The sequence below is a fragment of the Blastomyces dermatitidis genome, assembly GCF_000003525.1.
Source record: "Blastomyces dermatitidis ER-3 genomic scaffold supercont1.1, whole genome shotgun sequence".
Classification (NCBI taxonomy): Eukaryota; Fungi; Ascomycota; class Eurotiomycetes; order Onygenales; family Ajellomycetaceae; genus Blastomyces; species Blastomyces dermatitidis.
In genome coordinates this window covers 3,395,473-3,408,704 of record NW_025544774.1, presented here as the reverse complement: position 1 = coordinate 3,408,704, position 13,232 = coordinate 3,395,473, and the positions used below count along the sequence as shown (strand labels likewise).

Genomic DNA, 13,232 nt, shown 5'->3' with positions numbered 1-13,232 from the left:
TATGACATCACATGAGATTTTTATTACAGAATACTTAGCAGTATATACTATAAATACAGAGATCAAAATGTGATAGAGATAGTAAGAGAGAAGTAGAGATAGTGAAAGTAATAGAAGAGACTGCAGAGCAGTAGAGATAGTGATAATGATAGAGAGAAGTGATAGAGATGGTAGAAATGAGAGAGATGATAGAGATGATAAGAGAGGGATAGAATGATAAGATGAGAGTAGAGATAGAGAGTGAAAGTGATAGAGAGTGCTGTGAGGCGGTAGAGGCAGTGATGATGATAGAGAGAATAGAGGTGGTAGAGATGATAGAAGTGATAAAGAGAGGGTCAGAGTCAAAGAGGTGATAGATAGTAGAAGCAATTGCTAGAACAATGCCACTGTTCATAAATTTTTGATGAGGTGCATGTGATGTCATGTTACAGTGTTTTTTGCACGGAAAAGTTGGTTTTTCTTTAATATATAGAGAGACATAAAAACTTTCATTGATTGTAGAGATAAAACAATAACATGACTAGTTAGTTATAAATAATATAAATATTCAGTCTGAATGTTGAGAATAATATAATAAGAGCCTGTTCAGTGCATCTGTGTGTACTTGTTCTTTTTGTACAGATCTTCACTTTTTTTAAAAAGTACAGCCTTAATATCATGACTGTAACAGACTGTTCAGTGAGCAGAGTGTCTGTACTAGACTGGCCACCGGGACCATGAATTTCACATTTGATCCCATTTGATCTGGTCTCATACATTTCTTGGTGTGAATCCCGCTGGGACTAATCATTAAATAAACATGCAAAGTGACTATATATCAGATCTCAAAATGAAATCATGACTTGAAAAAAATGAGAAAGTGGTCTCATTTGATCTCATTTAGTCTCATTCTTAGCATAAAGTTACTATTTTTAGACATTTTAAGGTTTTTTTTAGACTATTTTTAATTTTTTAAAAAGTAATGCTTTTTGATAATGCTCAAATGAGATTTAAAGCCATTTAAAGCAATAAAAATAATTTAAATTGAGAAGTGAAAATCATGATCTCATTTGAAAAATGTGACAAGAGTAGACAGTAAGTCTCACTGAGACAGTATGAGACTACTATCTAATGTTAGAATCATGTAATGAAATCTGTTGAATTGATAATAAAACTATCAAAAATTCTGATCCTGGTTTCAGACACAGTTACACGGTCAGTCTAGTCTGTACTAATAATACAGCTGCTTTTTACAAAGTACAGATGAAAATGATCAGATGTTCAGTGAATTGAGCAGCTGTACTTATATCTCTTATCAAGATCTTATGTAGACTGGCCGCTGAGATCATGAATTTCATGTTTGATTTCATTTGATCTGATCTCATACATTTCTTGACATGAATCTCACTGAGACTAATTATTAAATAAACATGCAAAGTGACTATATATCAGATCTCAAAATGAAACCATGACTTGAAAAAAATAAGAAAGTGATCTCATTTAATTTCATTTAGTTCTATTCTTAGCATAAAGTTACTATTTTTAGACATTTTAAGATTTTATTTAGACTATTTTTAATTTTTTAAAAAGTAATGCTTTTTAATAACACTTAAATGAGATTTAAAGCCATTTAAATCAATAAAAATAATTTAAATTGAGAAGTGGAAATCATGATCTCATTTGAAAAATGTGATAAGAGTAGACAGTAAGTCTCACTGAGACAGTATGAAACTACTATCTAATGTTAGAACTGTGTAATGAGATCTGTCAAATTGACAATGAGACTATCAAAAATTCTGGTCCTGATCTCAGACACGGTCACACGGTCAGTCTAATCTTATGAATAAACAGTATTTAACTTCAACAGTGTGTGATAATGTAGAATAGCACTTTTAGAGATAATATAGTGTAGAATAGTGTTCATAGTGAAGATAGTTAACTAATATTAATTAGAAGAAAGCTTATAAAAACATATTCTTTTTGAACTGACTCTGAACTTCATTTAAAAAGAATGTGTTTTTATAAGCTTTCTTTCTCCATTTCAGAGCAGTGAGTAAGATGAAATAGTGTGATGACACAACACTAGCTTGCTACTAATAATTGATAAATACACTATTTTTAATGAGATTCATTATTGCATTCAAAAAGTACAGATGCACCGAACAGGCTCTAAGTATCTTGACATATATATCTTTCTCAAATTATTCTCTTATCTGAGAACAGAACTAGGCCACAATTAGTGGTATTTTTCTGCCACCTTCATTTATGACTGCTTGCTTATTGGCTGAAAGCTGCTAATTTAGCTTGCCTGTTGATCATATCAAGGCAGTGAGACACAAATGCTAATTGTGATTTAGTTCTCAGAGTCAAGTATAGTTCTGCTTCTCAAGATGAATTCATGAACACTTCTATATAACTATTTTCATTTTAATTAATTACTTTGAATAATATAGTTATCTATAATCTATCTATAAAAATAATAAATCTAAATCATACCTTCACTAGTAAATATATTTATTTTTTCAGTGAGTGGGATTCTCAAATAAAATCACAAAGTGCAAAGTCGCAGAGAAAGAGAGACTGAGTTGAGCACCTCAATGAGCAATTGTTTTTTTATTTTTATTTCTATAAACAAGACATGTAGATAAAAGTCTCATCTTGACAGAAACACCATGTCACTGACTGAACTTGGGAGGACACTAGAACTATCATCCACCCACCCACTATTCCTGGGACATCATGGATGGATGGATGGCGTTGCAGTTACAGTGTTGGCCCGCCTGCTGCCCTTCTCTCTTCCAACGTTCAGGCCAGCCCACAAGAGGAAGAAGAAAAGAGCGAGTAGTAACATAAAATCAAGGTAAAAGGAACAAAAGCAATTTTCTAATAGCTCGACCCATCGACTGATATTTTGCAGTACCTCCTTCAATAGATAGGCCAGACGGATACGTCGACATAATCTTCTCCAGTTGCATGAAGGACTTTTCTGTTAATCTCGTCTAACTTCTCCTTCTCCTTCTCTTTTCCCGTGCGGGTGTTTACCTCTGACCCCCACTCAACCCGACCTTAGAGCAGACGATGTATATTTCGTACACAGGAGGTAGGTAGGCATCTGCCTGGATGGGACACGTTTTCGCTTGAAAACTAAGTGAACCACCATTCAACACCAAGACGGCCCTGATCCTCATCTCCACTGTGAATGAAAGGTTAGTTCATACTTGTATAATAATATGACCGGGGGGGAGCGTTTGAAAACTCACAATCTCCTGAAGAGAGATCTCGTCGCATCAAGATCACCGTTACCCTGTATTTTTAAAACGGCAAAATTAGCGTTCAATGCAATCTTGTGATTTTCTCTTAAAAGAGTGAGACAGAGATTTGGAAAGGAGTGGGGAAGGAACTTACGCAGCCCCCGCACTTGTCTTTCACGGTGGCGTTGTGAGTTTTACCGTCGAATCGGATAGTCACCACCATACCGCAGAGGGGGTTGTCGTTACTGCGTGGCCCCGACAACCCAGCTCCCAAGGCAACCACGTCTTCTCCGTCGGTCTCAATGTCGAAGCCACAGGAACCCAATCCACCGTCATAAAAAGTCATGTCTCCCGTGCAAGGGCTGTGTTCGGTGCAGATCCCACCGGGCGGCGGTGGAAACGTCGGCGGAGGGGGTGGAGTTGCTGGTGGAGGAGGCGAAGGGGGAGGAACTGCTGGTGGAGGGGGAGGGGGAGGAATTGCTGGAGGTGGAGGTGGAGGGGGAGGAATTGCTGGAGGTGGAGGTGGAGGGGGTTCTGGGGCCTTAGTAGTTATCGGGGCGGGAGGTGATGGCGGTGATGATGTGACTGGGGACAATTGGTGGAACTGTGCGGGAATAGGGGCTGGCTCGCTGGGTGTCGGAGGAGCAGATGAAGTAGACACGTGAGTCTGGTTCCCCTGGGTCAAGACAGGAGGGAGGATCGTCTGGGGCTCTCCTGGTACACCATCCACGGTGGTGGTGACCACAACCGTCGTTAAGACGTGCTGGGTCACAGTCTCCCAAACCACGAGATGCTTCACGGGAGCCGCGATCGAGACAGAGGCCAACAGGCCAGCCGCAACAGTCAAAGACTTTAGGATATCGGGAGCCATTTTTGCTTCTGAAAATGAAGCAAATCGCCCCTCGAACAAAAAGGGAAAAAAGAAAAAAAAAAGAAAAAAAAAGGGAGTGCGCTATCAAAGCGGAGGAAAGGTAATAGACCGTTGTCGTTCTTGGTCGCGTGCTGGCAGCGTTCCTTTGCGACAGCGATGGGGCTATCGAGTTTGGAAGTTCGACTGACAAGAGAACTAGCTCTGGATCGTATGGTACGAACGAGATGCCAAAAAACCCCCCCAAAAAAAAGGGTAGATATGTACGAATCAATATTCGAGTGGGATATATATGCCGTTTGTATGTTCAGAGTAGTGTTGAATGTATTTCTCAATGAACGGAATTCAATCGAGCCAGGCGATTCAGGAGCAGTAGCAGCGCACTGCAGATAGATAGACAGGGTGGATGTATCGTGAAAAGGGGCTGCTCTGCAGTCTTTTTTCAGAGTGAGGGGGAAAAAAAAAATGCACCGCGAGAGCTGGAGGCTATCTCCTTAGAAAGCTAGGTGAAGGAGTGAATGGATCGGAAACAAGTGTTGAACACGGTGTTGATGTCGATGTTCGAAGGATAACGGACCAGGACAGGTTGGCAAAGCGCGATGTATCCCAACGGAATGCTGCAAGGTAACCCCGGGATTCGTCGATCGACACAAGGAATGAATGTCGAGGACTGGTCTGGAGGGGAGGGGAGGGAGGGGAGATAAGTGGCTTAAATACATGAAAGGAAGGACATGAGAAGGATATATTCTCAGAAGAGCGGGAGGCGAGGGAGAGTATAAAGGGTGAAAGAAAGACAAGAGAAGAGAAGAGAAGAGTGAGTGAGATGTGGAGAAGTGGAGATAGGAGGAGAAGCAAAAAAGAGAGCAAGAAAGGAAGAAAGGAAGAAAGGAAGAGAGGAAGCGAGGAAGAAGATTGATGACAGAGAAGGACCGCCCTGGCCTAGGCCCCGGTTCTAGGCCCGCACGCTAGGCCTAGGGGCCAGTTAGTGGGGAATTTAGCGGGGCGAGTTAGGGGCGAGTTCCGAGTTCGGGAGGGCTTATTGTTATTAAAAGGGATTAATTAGGGAGGGAGTTAGGTTAGGTTAGGTTAGGGTAGTTAATAAGACTGGGGCGGTGGGACGTGGCTGCGGTGCTTGTCTGACTTCGATTTCCACCGCCAGCTGGGCCAGCCAATCGCGGAGGGTTGGACACCTCATTCATTCCGCCGTCATCATCAGCCATCAATCACATCACCAGCCATCAATCAACCTGAGATGAGAAGACAGGAATATGTATGGAGTATACAACCCTGGAACACCTGGGAGCTTTGGATTCGTGGATTCGTGTTTTCGCGGTTTTTATTTTTAACTTAGTTAAGTGGTGTGGTATACTATAACTACTACTATATCATCATTTTATGGATACAAACCACCGGGATAATACGGGAACTCGAGAGAGGGAAAATTCTTGGTTAGGCGCTTTTTTGCCATATCCAGTTCACTCTTGAAACAATTCGTTCCTTTGAACAAAGGAAAGGAAAAAGGGGAAAAAAGAAAACCTCCTCCTGTCTGGCCTTGCTCGACGTGGCAACAACGGTGGTGGGTGGGTGGCAGCAGCCGGGGCGGCAGCAAACGGCATCGATGTTGATTTGTTGATTTTGTTGCCTTTGCCTTTATATATAACTATACTCTTGCTCCCCATTGGCTGGTTCCCCTGGCTGGTCTCCTTTTTGGGGTCTGTTTCCGCGACATGATTGGATGGGAACCAGGAACAAGGAACAAAACCAGGAACAAGAAACAGGAATATTAATAATAAAACCAGGAACACAAGTAAACCACCGGCAACCACCAATAACATAACGCAGCCAGTGTATCAATACGGAACGGATCACGGATTCCTCACGCAATCACTTCTCAGTCGGAGTAAAGTTACTACTACTACTAAAGTTACTACTACTACTACTACTACTACTACTAGTACAGCGTAGGCTTTTGAGTTTGTGTTTCCCAGAATCAGCCTCCGGATCGATCTAAAACATCTGGTGGAGCTTCTTATTAGTTACCTTCACATACATACCCACCACTAGTTAGTTATTTATACACGTCGTAAGTTTTTTCTCTCTTTTCTCCTCTGCAACGGCGGTTCGACTTCTCCACCCAACCCAGCGACACCGACAGAAACTTGGTCCTGGCCGCGTAGAACGGTTTCATCGAGATAACCAATACCCCAAAGGTATCCTCTGATCTTCTTGGGTAGATCTCCGCCGCCACCCCGTTTACTTCAACATACATACACTAATAATGAATAATTAATAATACATACAACGGAACCAAACCACCGATGATGGCCCATTATTATTATTATTATTATTCATCTGGCCAGAACCTTGTCTTCTTTGGTTTTGGTCCGAGTTTCTTCTTGTTGTTTGGGCAGATAAATAATGATAAATATCAACTCCTCCCCGCCGTTACGTTACTCCGTACTGTACTCTGGAGTCCAAGTCCAGAGAATTAAATAAATACATCCATCCCACAAAAGTCAAAATAAATAATGAAAAAGAAGAAGCCCAAGTGTGTGGGAAAGTTCCCACATACTACTAACACATCAAATGCAACTCAGCCCAACAACCCGTTCCATTACGCATTATCCTAACTAACGGGGAACAACAACAACGTGGTCGCTGACTTGCCATCATTTATCATCATTTGCCCCTTCGAACCAGACTATAAGTAGAGCAAATCCAACGTACCTGTGAATAGAATTCCGTTGCGAATGAACAAGTAAAGTTTGAGCGGAGCACAGCCTCACCGGGGTTGACTGTCTCCAAGCACTTGACTTGATAGCAATAATAATAAACTATTTAACTAAGCCATTGATCATCCTTACTATCATTTCAAGGAATCAAATGAACTCAAAAACAATGTACATACATGTACACACACATTATTCTCGCCACCTTTACCCAACCACCACTCTCAGAATGAATGATGATAATGGGATTCTTTTATCAGTTGCCATGCCAACATGAACAATGGCAATGGATATATGGAAATAGCAGATAATCTCAAGGAAGTGCGTTGATCAAACTAGGAACAGACTTCTTATAAGTTAGTTATTAGGAGTTAGTTAAACTTATGCAAACAGCAACCCAGCAAAACTGATAGATGATTTATTTACATTGAAATGTTTTCCTTATATTTATCTATTCTGCATATCTCTAGGCATTAATTATTATTATTGTAATTAAAAGTAAAGTATAAAAGAGAAATAAATCCTGTCAACTGATGTGTTTGGTGATATATATATATATATTAAAAATCAAGATACATGTAGTCAAGAGTACCTTTATCATTCAAGTAAAAAATGTACGCAGATACAGACAGGCAGATGAAATTCTCATTTTGCTGGCTGGTTTATGAAGATGTTATTATTTGACTTGACTATCTTAAGGCTGTACATGTATATGTACATGTACACACTTAGATGTCACACTGAAATACAAATGAGGAGATTTAAAAAAAATAAAAATAAAAATAAAAATAAACAGGTAAAAAGAAGAAGAAGCACGAAACAGAATACAATCAGATCCTATACAACATAACCAAATATCCGATGTAGCAATAAAGCCACAAAAAGAAAAATTTGCGCACCGGATTACGGAAACTCCATGAAATCATCACTTATGTAGCCGATGTGGCGGGAATGTGAATAGAATAGTAGGACTCAAGTACAGACTGTACAGGGCCGGTGGAGATTCAGTATCGAGTGACAAAGGAAAAGGATGAGGGGGTTGACTGAGGAGATAGATAGATTTTTTGAGTAAGTTAGTCGGCCTGTTTATTCTGTGGGGGTATGTCGAGGTTTGGGAGTTCATCATCCATGGAAAGGGTAGACAGGAAGTGCGGGAGTACTCTGAGGGAAGTAGAAAGGGGGGGGGGCCGCTTGTGAGATGTGCTTTGTGCTTTTGTCCCCTTCTCCTTTTCACTTTTCAAAATCCCGCAAACCAGCCGCCGATGTAGACTGAGATCATCTCTAGATGAATGCTAAGTCTGGGTTGGAATGATGACCATTGGAATGTCCATCTTATGTGTTAATTCTAAAAATGCAAGGCTGGGGTGGGATATCGATATCAAACATTGAAATGTGGAAGAAATAAAAAAAAAAAAACTGTGTGTGATATTTAAATATACGTGTGAAGCGCACCCCCCCCCCCGTGGCAAGCCATGCCCGTAGGATGAAATGGGCGAACTATGAAAGGTACTGTAGATGTGTGGTATGGTATGGGGATGGGTGGTTGGTGGCTGGGCGGTGGGTGTAACGGGCGATGGTTAAATTCCACGTTTTTCTCATCCTCCGTCCCTTTCTTCTTCCCGCAACCTCAAGCACTGAATCTCGATGTGTCCGTTGGGAAGTATCGTTGAGATCCCGGTAAAGGGGACGTTTTGTTGCTTTGTTTGGATGTTTTAATCGAGTTCAGTGAAAAAGCCTTCCAACTCCATGCCGTTTTAACCAGCCTGAGCGTGCGAACGTCGCTCCCGCAGTAAAATTACTGATTGGAACGGATGTTGGATGTTCCCCCTGCTTTTGATATATATATTTTTATTTTTCACAAGCGTCAAGTTGCTAATCAAAAAATAAATCTTTATGTTAGACCGGTCCAGGACTGGGCGATACACTTCCATGCGAGAGTTTCCCAGTTCTCTTCCGAATCTCCTCCAATAGCGCCTTCTCTTCCGCTCGCACTGCAGCTTCTTCCCGCTCCAGCATTTGCGCACGTGAAGCACTCTCGCGTTTCCGCCGTTCTACTGCCTCCAGACTCGCAAGAAGCCTTTGTATCTCCCTGCTTTCTTCTAGCGAAACATTAAGAGACGGCTCGATCATTGACATCTGCTGTGATGAGAAATTGCTTGTGCCTTGCGGTTGAATTGGGGACACTGGCGGACTCGAGCTTGATACGGGGCTTGTGGTGGGTGGTGAATATGCGAGCGGTATTGCTGCTGGTGCAGGAGTACCCGAAGTGCGAGGGTCATTAGGTTGATGATTTATTACAACGCTAGTGTGGCTCGCACTGGCGGCGGCTTGGTTTCCAACTCGCTGTGGACGGCCGGTCAGGTTGGTATGCGAGTCCATGCCTGCTATATATGGCGTCATGGTTGAATTGGGTGGAGGCAGTGTGGTCCCTCCTGCTCTGCTGGCTTCGACTGCTTCTAGTTCCGCTGCATACCTGTACCTGCTACCTCTGCTAATTTCTGTCCCTGAAATCTCGTGAACCAGTGACTTATTTTCGTGAGCTGCGTTATTTGGTGCCTCTGTGCTGGATGGGGTGGCTTTCTTCCGGCGTCGACGGAGGAAAAAAAACAATGCTATTGCCAGAGCGACAAGTACGAGAGGGACGATAATTACTACTTTTGTACTGGAGTTAAGACCGCCGCTTCCATTGTCGTCGTTTGAGGCATCTGAGCCACTAGGGATGGTATTGGCCTTGGGGCCTGTGGTAGTTGTTCCCGTAGTTAGAGGCTCGGTGGGTGGAGTTTCTGTTGTCGACGCAGCGGCCGATGCAGCTGTCGATGTAGTTATCGGCACAGAGGCGGTGGATGTGCTGGACCTGCTGGTTGTCGTGGTGCTGCTGGTTGTTTCCGTACTGCTGGTCGAAGTAGGTTCAGGAAGCGGGACAAAGTGGGCGGGAGGAATATAAACATCGACCTTGTCACATTCTTCCCTGAGATGACTCCACGCTTCATCAAAGGGCTGCCGGCTGCACTCATCATAGATGCAGTTGTATATCAAAAGAATGAAAGCGTCGCTCCGGCAACAGTCAACATCGGACAGCCATTGGTCGCAAGCATGGTCGTTCACAGCGGTTTGGAAACATTTGCTCTATCAGTTAGTTAGCTAGAGGTGTCAGCGCGAAAAGGAGGTGGTGATGCGTGACTTACCGCGCAATCTGGTATACTTGCTCTTGCACCAGCATAAACGGCAATAAGGACGGTCGCGACAAACGTCTGGCGGACGCTCATTGTGTACTTAGGAAGCGCGTAATGGCTGAAGCGGTGGTGGGAAGCATTCTTCTCTGGTATCACTGGTACTGCTGTCCTGCTGCTCTCCCGATGTTTGGGCTGGGTGTAGGAAGTACAGCATTAGGTGACACAGAAGCCGCAGGCAAAAAGGACAGAAAAGAGCAGCAACGAGCAGCCAATTTCCCCTCTCCCAGCGCCAAGAGGTATATAGTGTTACAATATTGCTCGACAAAAGTTGGTAAATCTGAGCTTCTCATTGCTCAGATATAGAAAGCTCTGGCATGGATGACACCTATTCTTGGAGGGCCTTAGCGCTGTGCGGGCAGCTTCTGTCACAACCCGAGCCGTGACCATCACCGTTAGCATCACCGTTAGCATCCGCAGGTGGTCAGTCCAGGAGCGCCTGGGATTGGCTCTCTATGCGTCGCGGCGGCGGAACCCCGAGGCGAACATTGCTTATTATCGCTGCAGCAGCAAGTAGAAGCGCGAGGTTTATCCCGTTTATCCCGCGTCCTGGCTTGGGTACCCTGTATATTCTGGGAGATTGGATAAACGTAGTTGCAAAATTCCAAGCGAGTACAGAGTAAATACATGTCAAATTAGCCCCTGTTGGAGGCTTGAAAGATGGCTAGTAACTATATTCCAGCTCTGCCAACTCTCGTCCCAGTAGCAATGATGTACACTATCAGTGTGTACAGCATGGAAAGTGTTTTGAAGCATCACTACTAAAAGCAGCATTGTATATCCAGCAATATTTGAAGGAATCCTTGCGTCTATGAAATAAGCCACAAAATAGCGCTCATTAGCAAAACGTCACAAGAGTCAATTATTTGAACCGTGTATAATTGTTTATAGACTCTGTCTACATTTCCATTGAACTGTTCCCTATATGACACTGCCAGAGTGGTAATTCAATGAGGTGTGGACGAGTTGAAACAAATGAAGACACTGCAAATGAGCCAACATCAAAAAGTCCCTCATTTGGGTCCTGAATGTTCTTCTCGTTCATGTATGTACATACATTTACCACAGTGATACTAATTATGATGATTAGTAACTTGAGTAAATACACATATGAGTGGCCCGCATCGAGATCTTTACTCGTTTGTGCGAAACATACAGTACCACAAGGGGCGGAACCGCTGCTGTCCAGAACATCCATTCTGGCATTGAAAGTAGCGTCAAATGTTTGAATATTATGGAATTGCCTGAGAGGGAGGGTTTTTCTTTCTTTCTTGCTTTCTTTTTTTTTTCTCCTCCCTTTAGGTATCGGATATTGTTGTATCAGCAAGACTTGCTTGATGATAACATGCCCAGCTAGATATTGGCATTTGTATCAAACAACAGGACAGTGGGTGGTTCAAAGCAGAACAAAAGCACACGAATATCAAGTTCTCGGAACCTTTCTCTCTTGTTGGCAAGGGTTTCAGAGAAGACATAGATAGAAAAGCTCAAGCAAGAGAATCTTAGGGAGATTTGGTTCGGTAAAACTTCCCTGTCAATGGCAAGCATCTACCCGCCATTGCCAAACTTGTGCCTTCCCACTGGTTTCCAGTAGGGTGGGAGACTCAGATACAATATATATATATACATATATCTATATAAGTAACAACGGCGGGGTCACCGATGATAGCATAATACTCCTTGCCAAAGCATGTTCCGAAACCAAGAGTCATAGAATTCGACTCTACAACAAGTCTCACCGATCCCACGTTTTAGGCAAGCTGTGAAACACGCACATTCGCTCGAGAATTCCACTTCAGAGATGAACCGATAGGCGTGGAAAGCCAGACTATCTGCTGCCACAACTCGAGAAATGTCTGCAGGCGAGCCGGCCGGCCGCTAACGCCTGGTCTTCAGGAGCTTGTGTCATACGACCAGCAGTGAAATATCACAGAATCTCCAGAGGAGTGGCCAAGAGCGCAACCAAAACTTGGCTATCAAGACACGGGTGTGCGACACCCGGTGACCTCTGGGCAGTCTGCGGGAATGGTCACATCTCCGATTGGAAGGGGCCCGACGGAAATACGGTTTCCTCACAAACACACACACACACACACACACACATATATATATATATATGGAGAGAGATAGAGAGATTTTGGGTATGCCAGACAGAGTAGGGTGAACTGCGGTATGTGAAGATTTTGGTGATGCTAGACGATTTGGAGGCTTCGGTTGGCATCCTATTAGCCGAATGGCTGGCTAAGTTGACTTGCCAAACGATGTACGACACGCTCGGTATCAAAAAAAAACCTAGGCGGCAAAGAATATGCTTCCCAGGCGCATTGAATTAAGTTTTTCACCAAGGGCGGGACACGGGACACCTTGTCCAACAAGATAGAGAGAGCTCTCTGTTTTATATTTCTGGATAAGTTTTGCCTCAATCTTTGATACGTGTTCGAGCGATACGCATTTTAGCCATGTCTCTCTCATCCCTGAAGAGCCCGCCTAAACAGTTGCTCATGCAAAGACGAGAGCTAGCCTATACGGCGGCAAACGAGGGGTCAGCTGACCGTGAGGGCCGCAGATAGGGCTGCCAAGGCCAAAGCTTATTTTAACTTTAATTTCTCGCCCACGTGCCGCCTGCAGATGTCCTCTTCGTTTCGTTTTATTTAATTAAAGCTAAAATACATTTGACTCCATTTAAAAATCAATCTCGGCACTCGTTTCCATCTTTTTTAGCCAGTTTTTCTGCAACCCGAGTAAAACATGACAGGATATCTTGGGATGGGTTGGGATCAGAGTTCATTCCGCCGGCTCGTTCCGAAACATTTTCGCACGTACCCGGCTGCAACTGGCGCAAAAGGCGCCGGCCGTAATTCGGTTCACCATGTCACCTTAAACCTCCGATGACGGCAGCGGGATTTCGCAAAAAAAAAAAAAAAAAAAAAAAAAAAAAAAAAAAACTTTTTCGTCCGAGCCATCATTATCTCATTATTATTATTATTTATCGGGAGAGAAGAAAAGTAGCAAAAGCATACCCCGATACCAGAAACCTAGTTCGGTTGGCTCCGTCCCCATCCTTGCCTGCTGGATAACGTACAGTCTGCTGCCCCCCCCCTGTACTGTACTCTGGCACGAGTACTTGGCGATGGATGTTAATGCCGGGACAACCTTTTTTTCGGGTGTTGGAATT

The 13,232-nt window shown here is 43.4% G+C and overlaps 2 protein-coding genes across 2 annotated transcripts; both read right to left on the bottom strand.

The window, feature by feature from the left end:
• Positions 1–2,037: 2,037 nt before the first annotated feature.
• Positions 2,038–5,823, bottom strand: BDCG_00410 (uncharacterized protein). The gene is made up of 3 exons (XM_045415918.1): positions 3,385–5,823; positions 3,240–3,283; positions 2,038–3,172 (listed from the first exon to the last, which is right to left on the bottom strand). The coding sequence occupies exons 1-3, from the start codon at positions 4,099–4,101 to the stop codon at positions 3,124–3,126; spliced, it is 810 nt and encodes a 269-aa protein (XP_045271757.1). The 5' UTR covers positions 4,102–5,823; the 3' UTR covers positions 2,038–3,123.
• Positions 5,824–7,372: 1,549 nt separating this feature from the next.
• Positions 7,373–12,564, bottom strand: BDCG_00409 (uncharacterized protein). The gene is made up of 2 exons (XM_045415917.1): positions 10,013–12,564; positions 7,373–9,953 (listed from the first exon to the last, which is right to left on the bottom strand). The coding sequence occupies exons 1-2, from the start codon at positions 10,091–10,093 to the stop codon at positions 8,724–8,726; spliced, it is 1,311 nt and encodes a 436-aa protein (XP_045271756.1). The 5' UTR covers positions 10,094–12,564; the 3' UTR covers positions 7,373–8,723.
• Positions 12,565–13,232: the final 668 nt, after the last annotated feature.

Coding starts and splice junctions, on each gene's coding strand:
- BDCG_00409 (XM_045415917.1), bottom strand. CDS start 10,093: ATGAGCGTCCGCCAGACGTTTGTCGCGACCGTCCTTATTGCCGTTTAT. Junction 9,954..10,012: donor CAAGTATACCAGATTGCGCG/GTAAGTCACGCA, acceptor ACTAACTGATAG/AGCAAATGTTTCCAAACCGC.
- BDCG_00410 (XM_045415918.1), bottom strand. CDS start 4,101: ATGGCTCCCGATATCCTAAAGTCTTTGACTGTTGCGGCTGGCCTGTTG. Junction 3,284..3,384: donor AAGACAAGTGCGGGGGCTGC/GTAAGTTCCTTC, acceptor TTAAAAATACAG/GGTAACGGTGATCTTGATGC. Junction 3,173..3,239: donor AGATCTCTCTTCAGGAGATT/GTGAGTTTTCAA, acceptor TTTCATTCACAG/TGGAGATGAGGATCAGGGCC.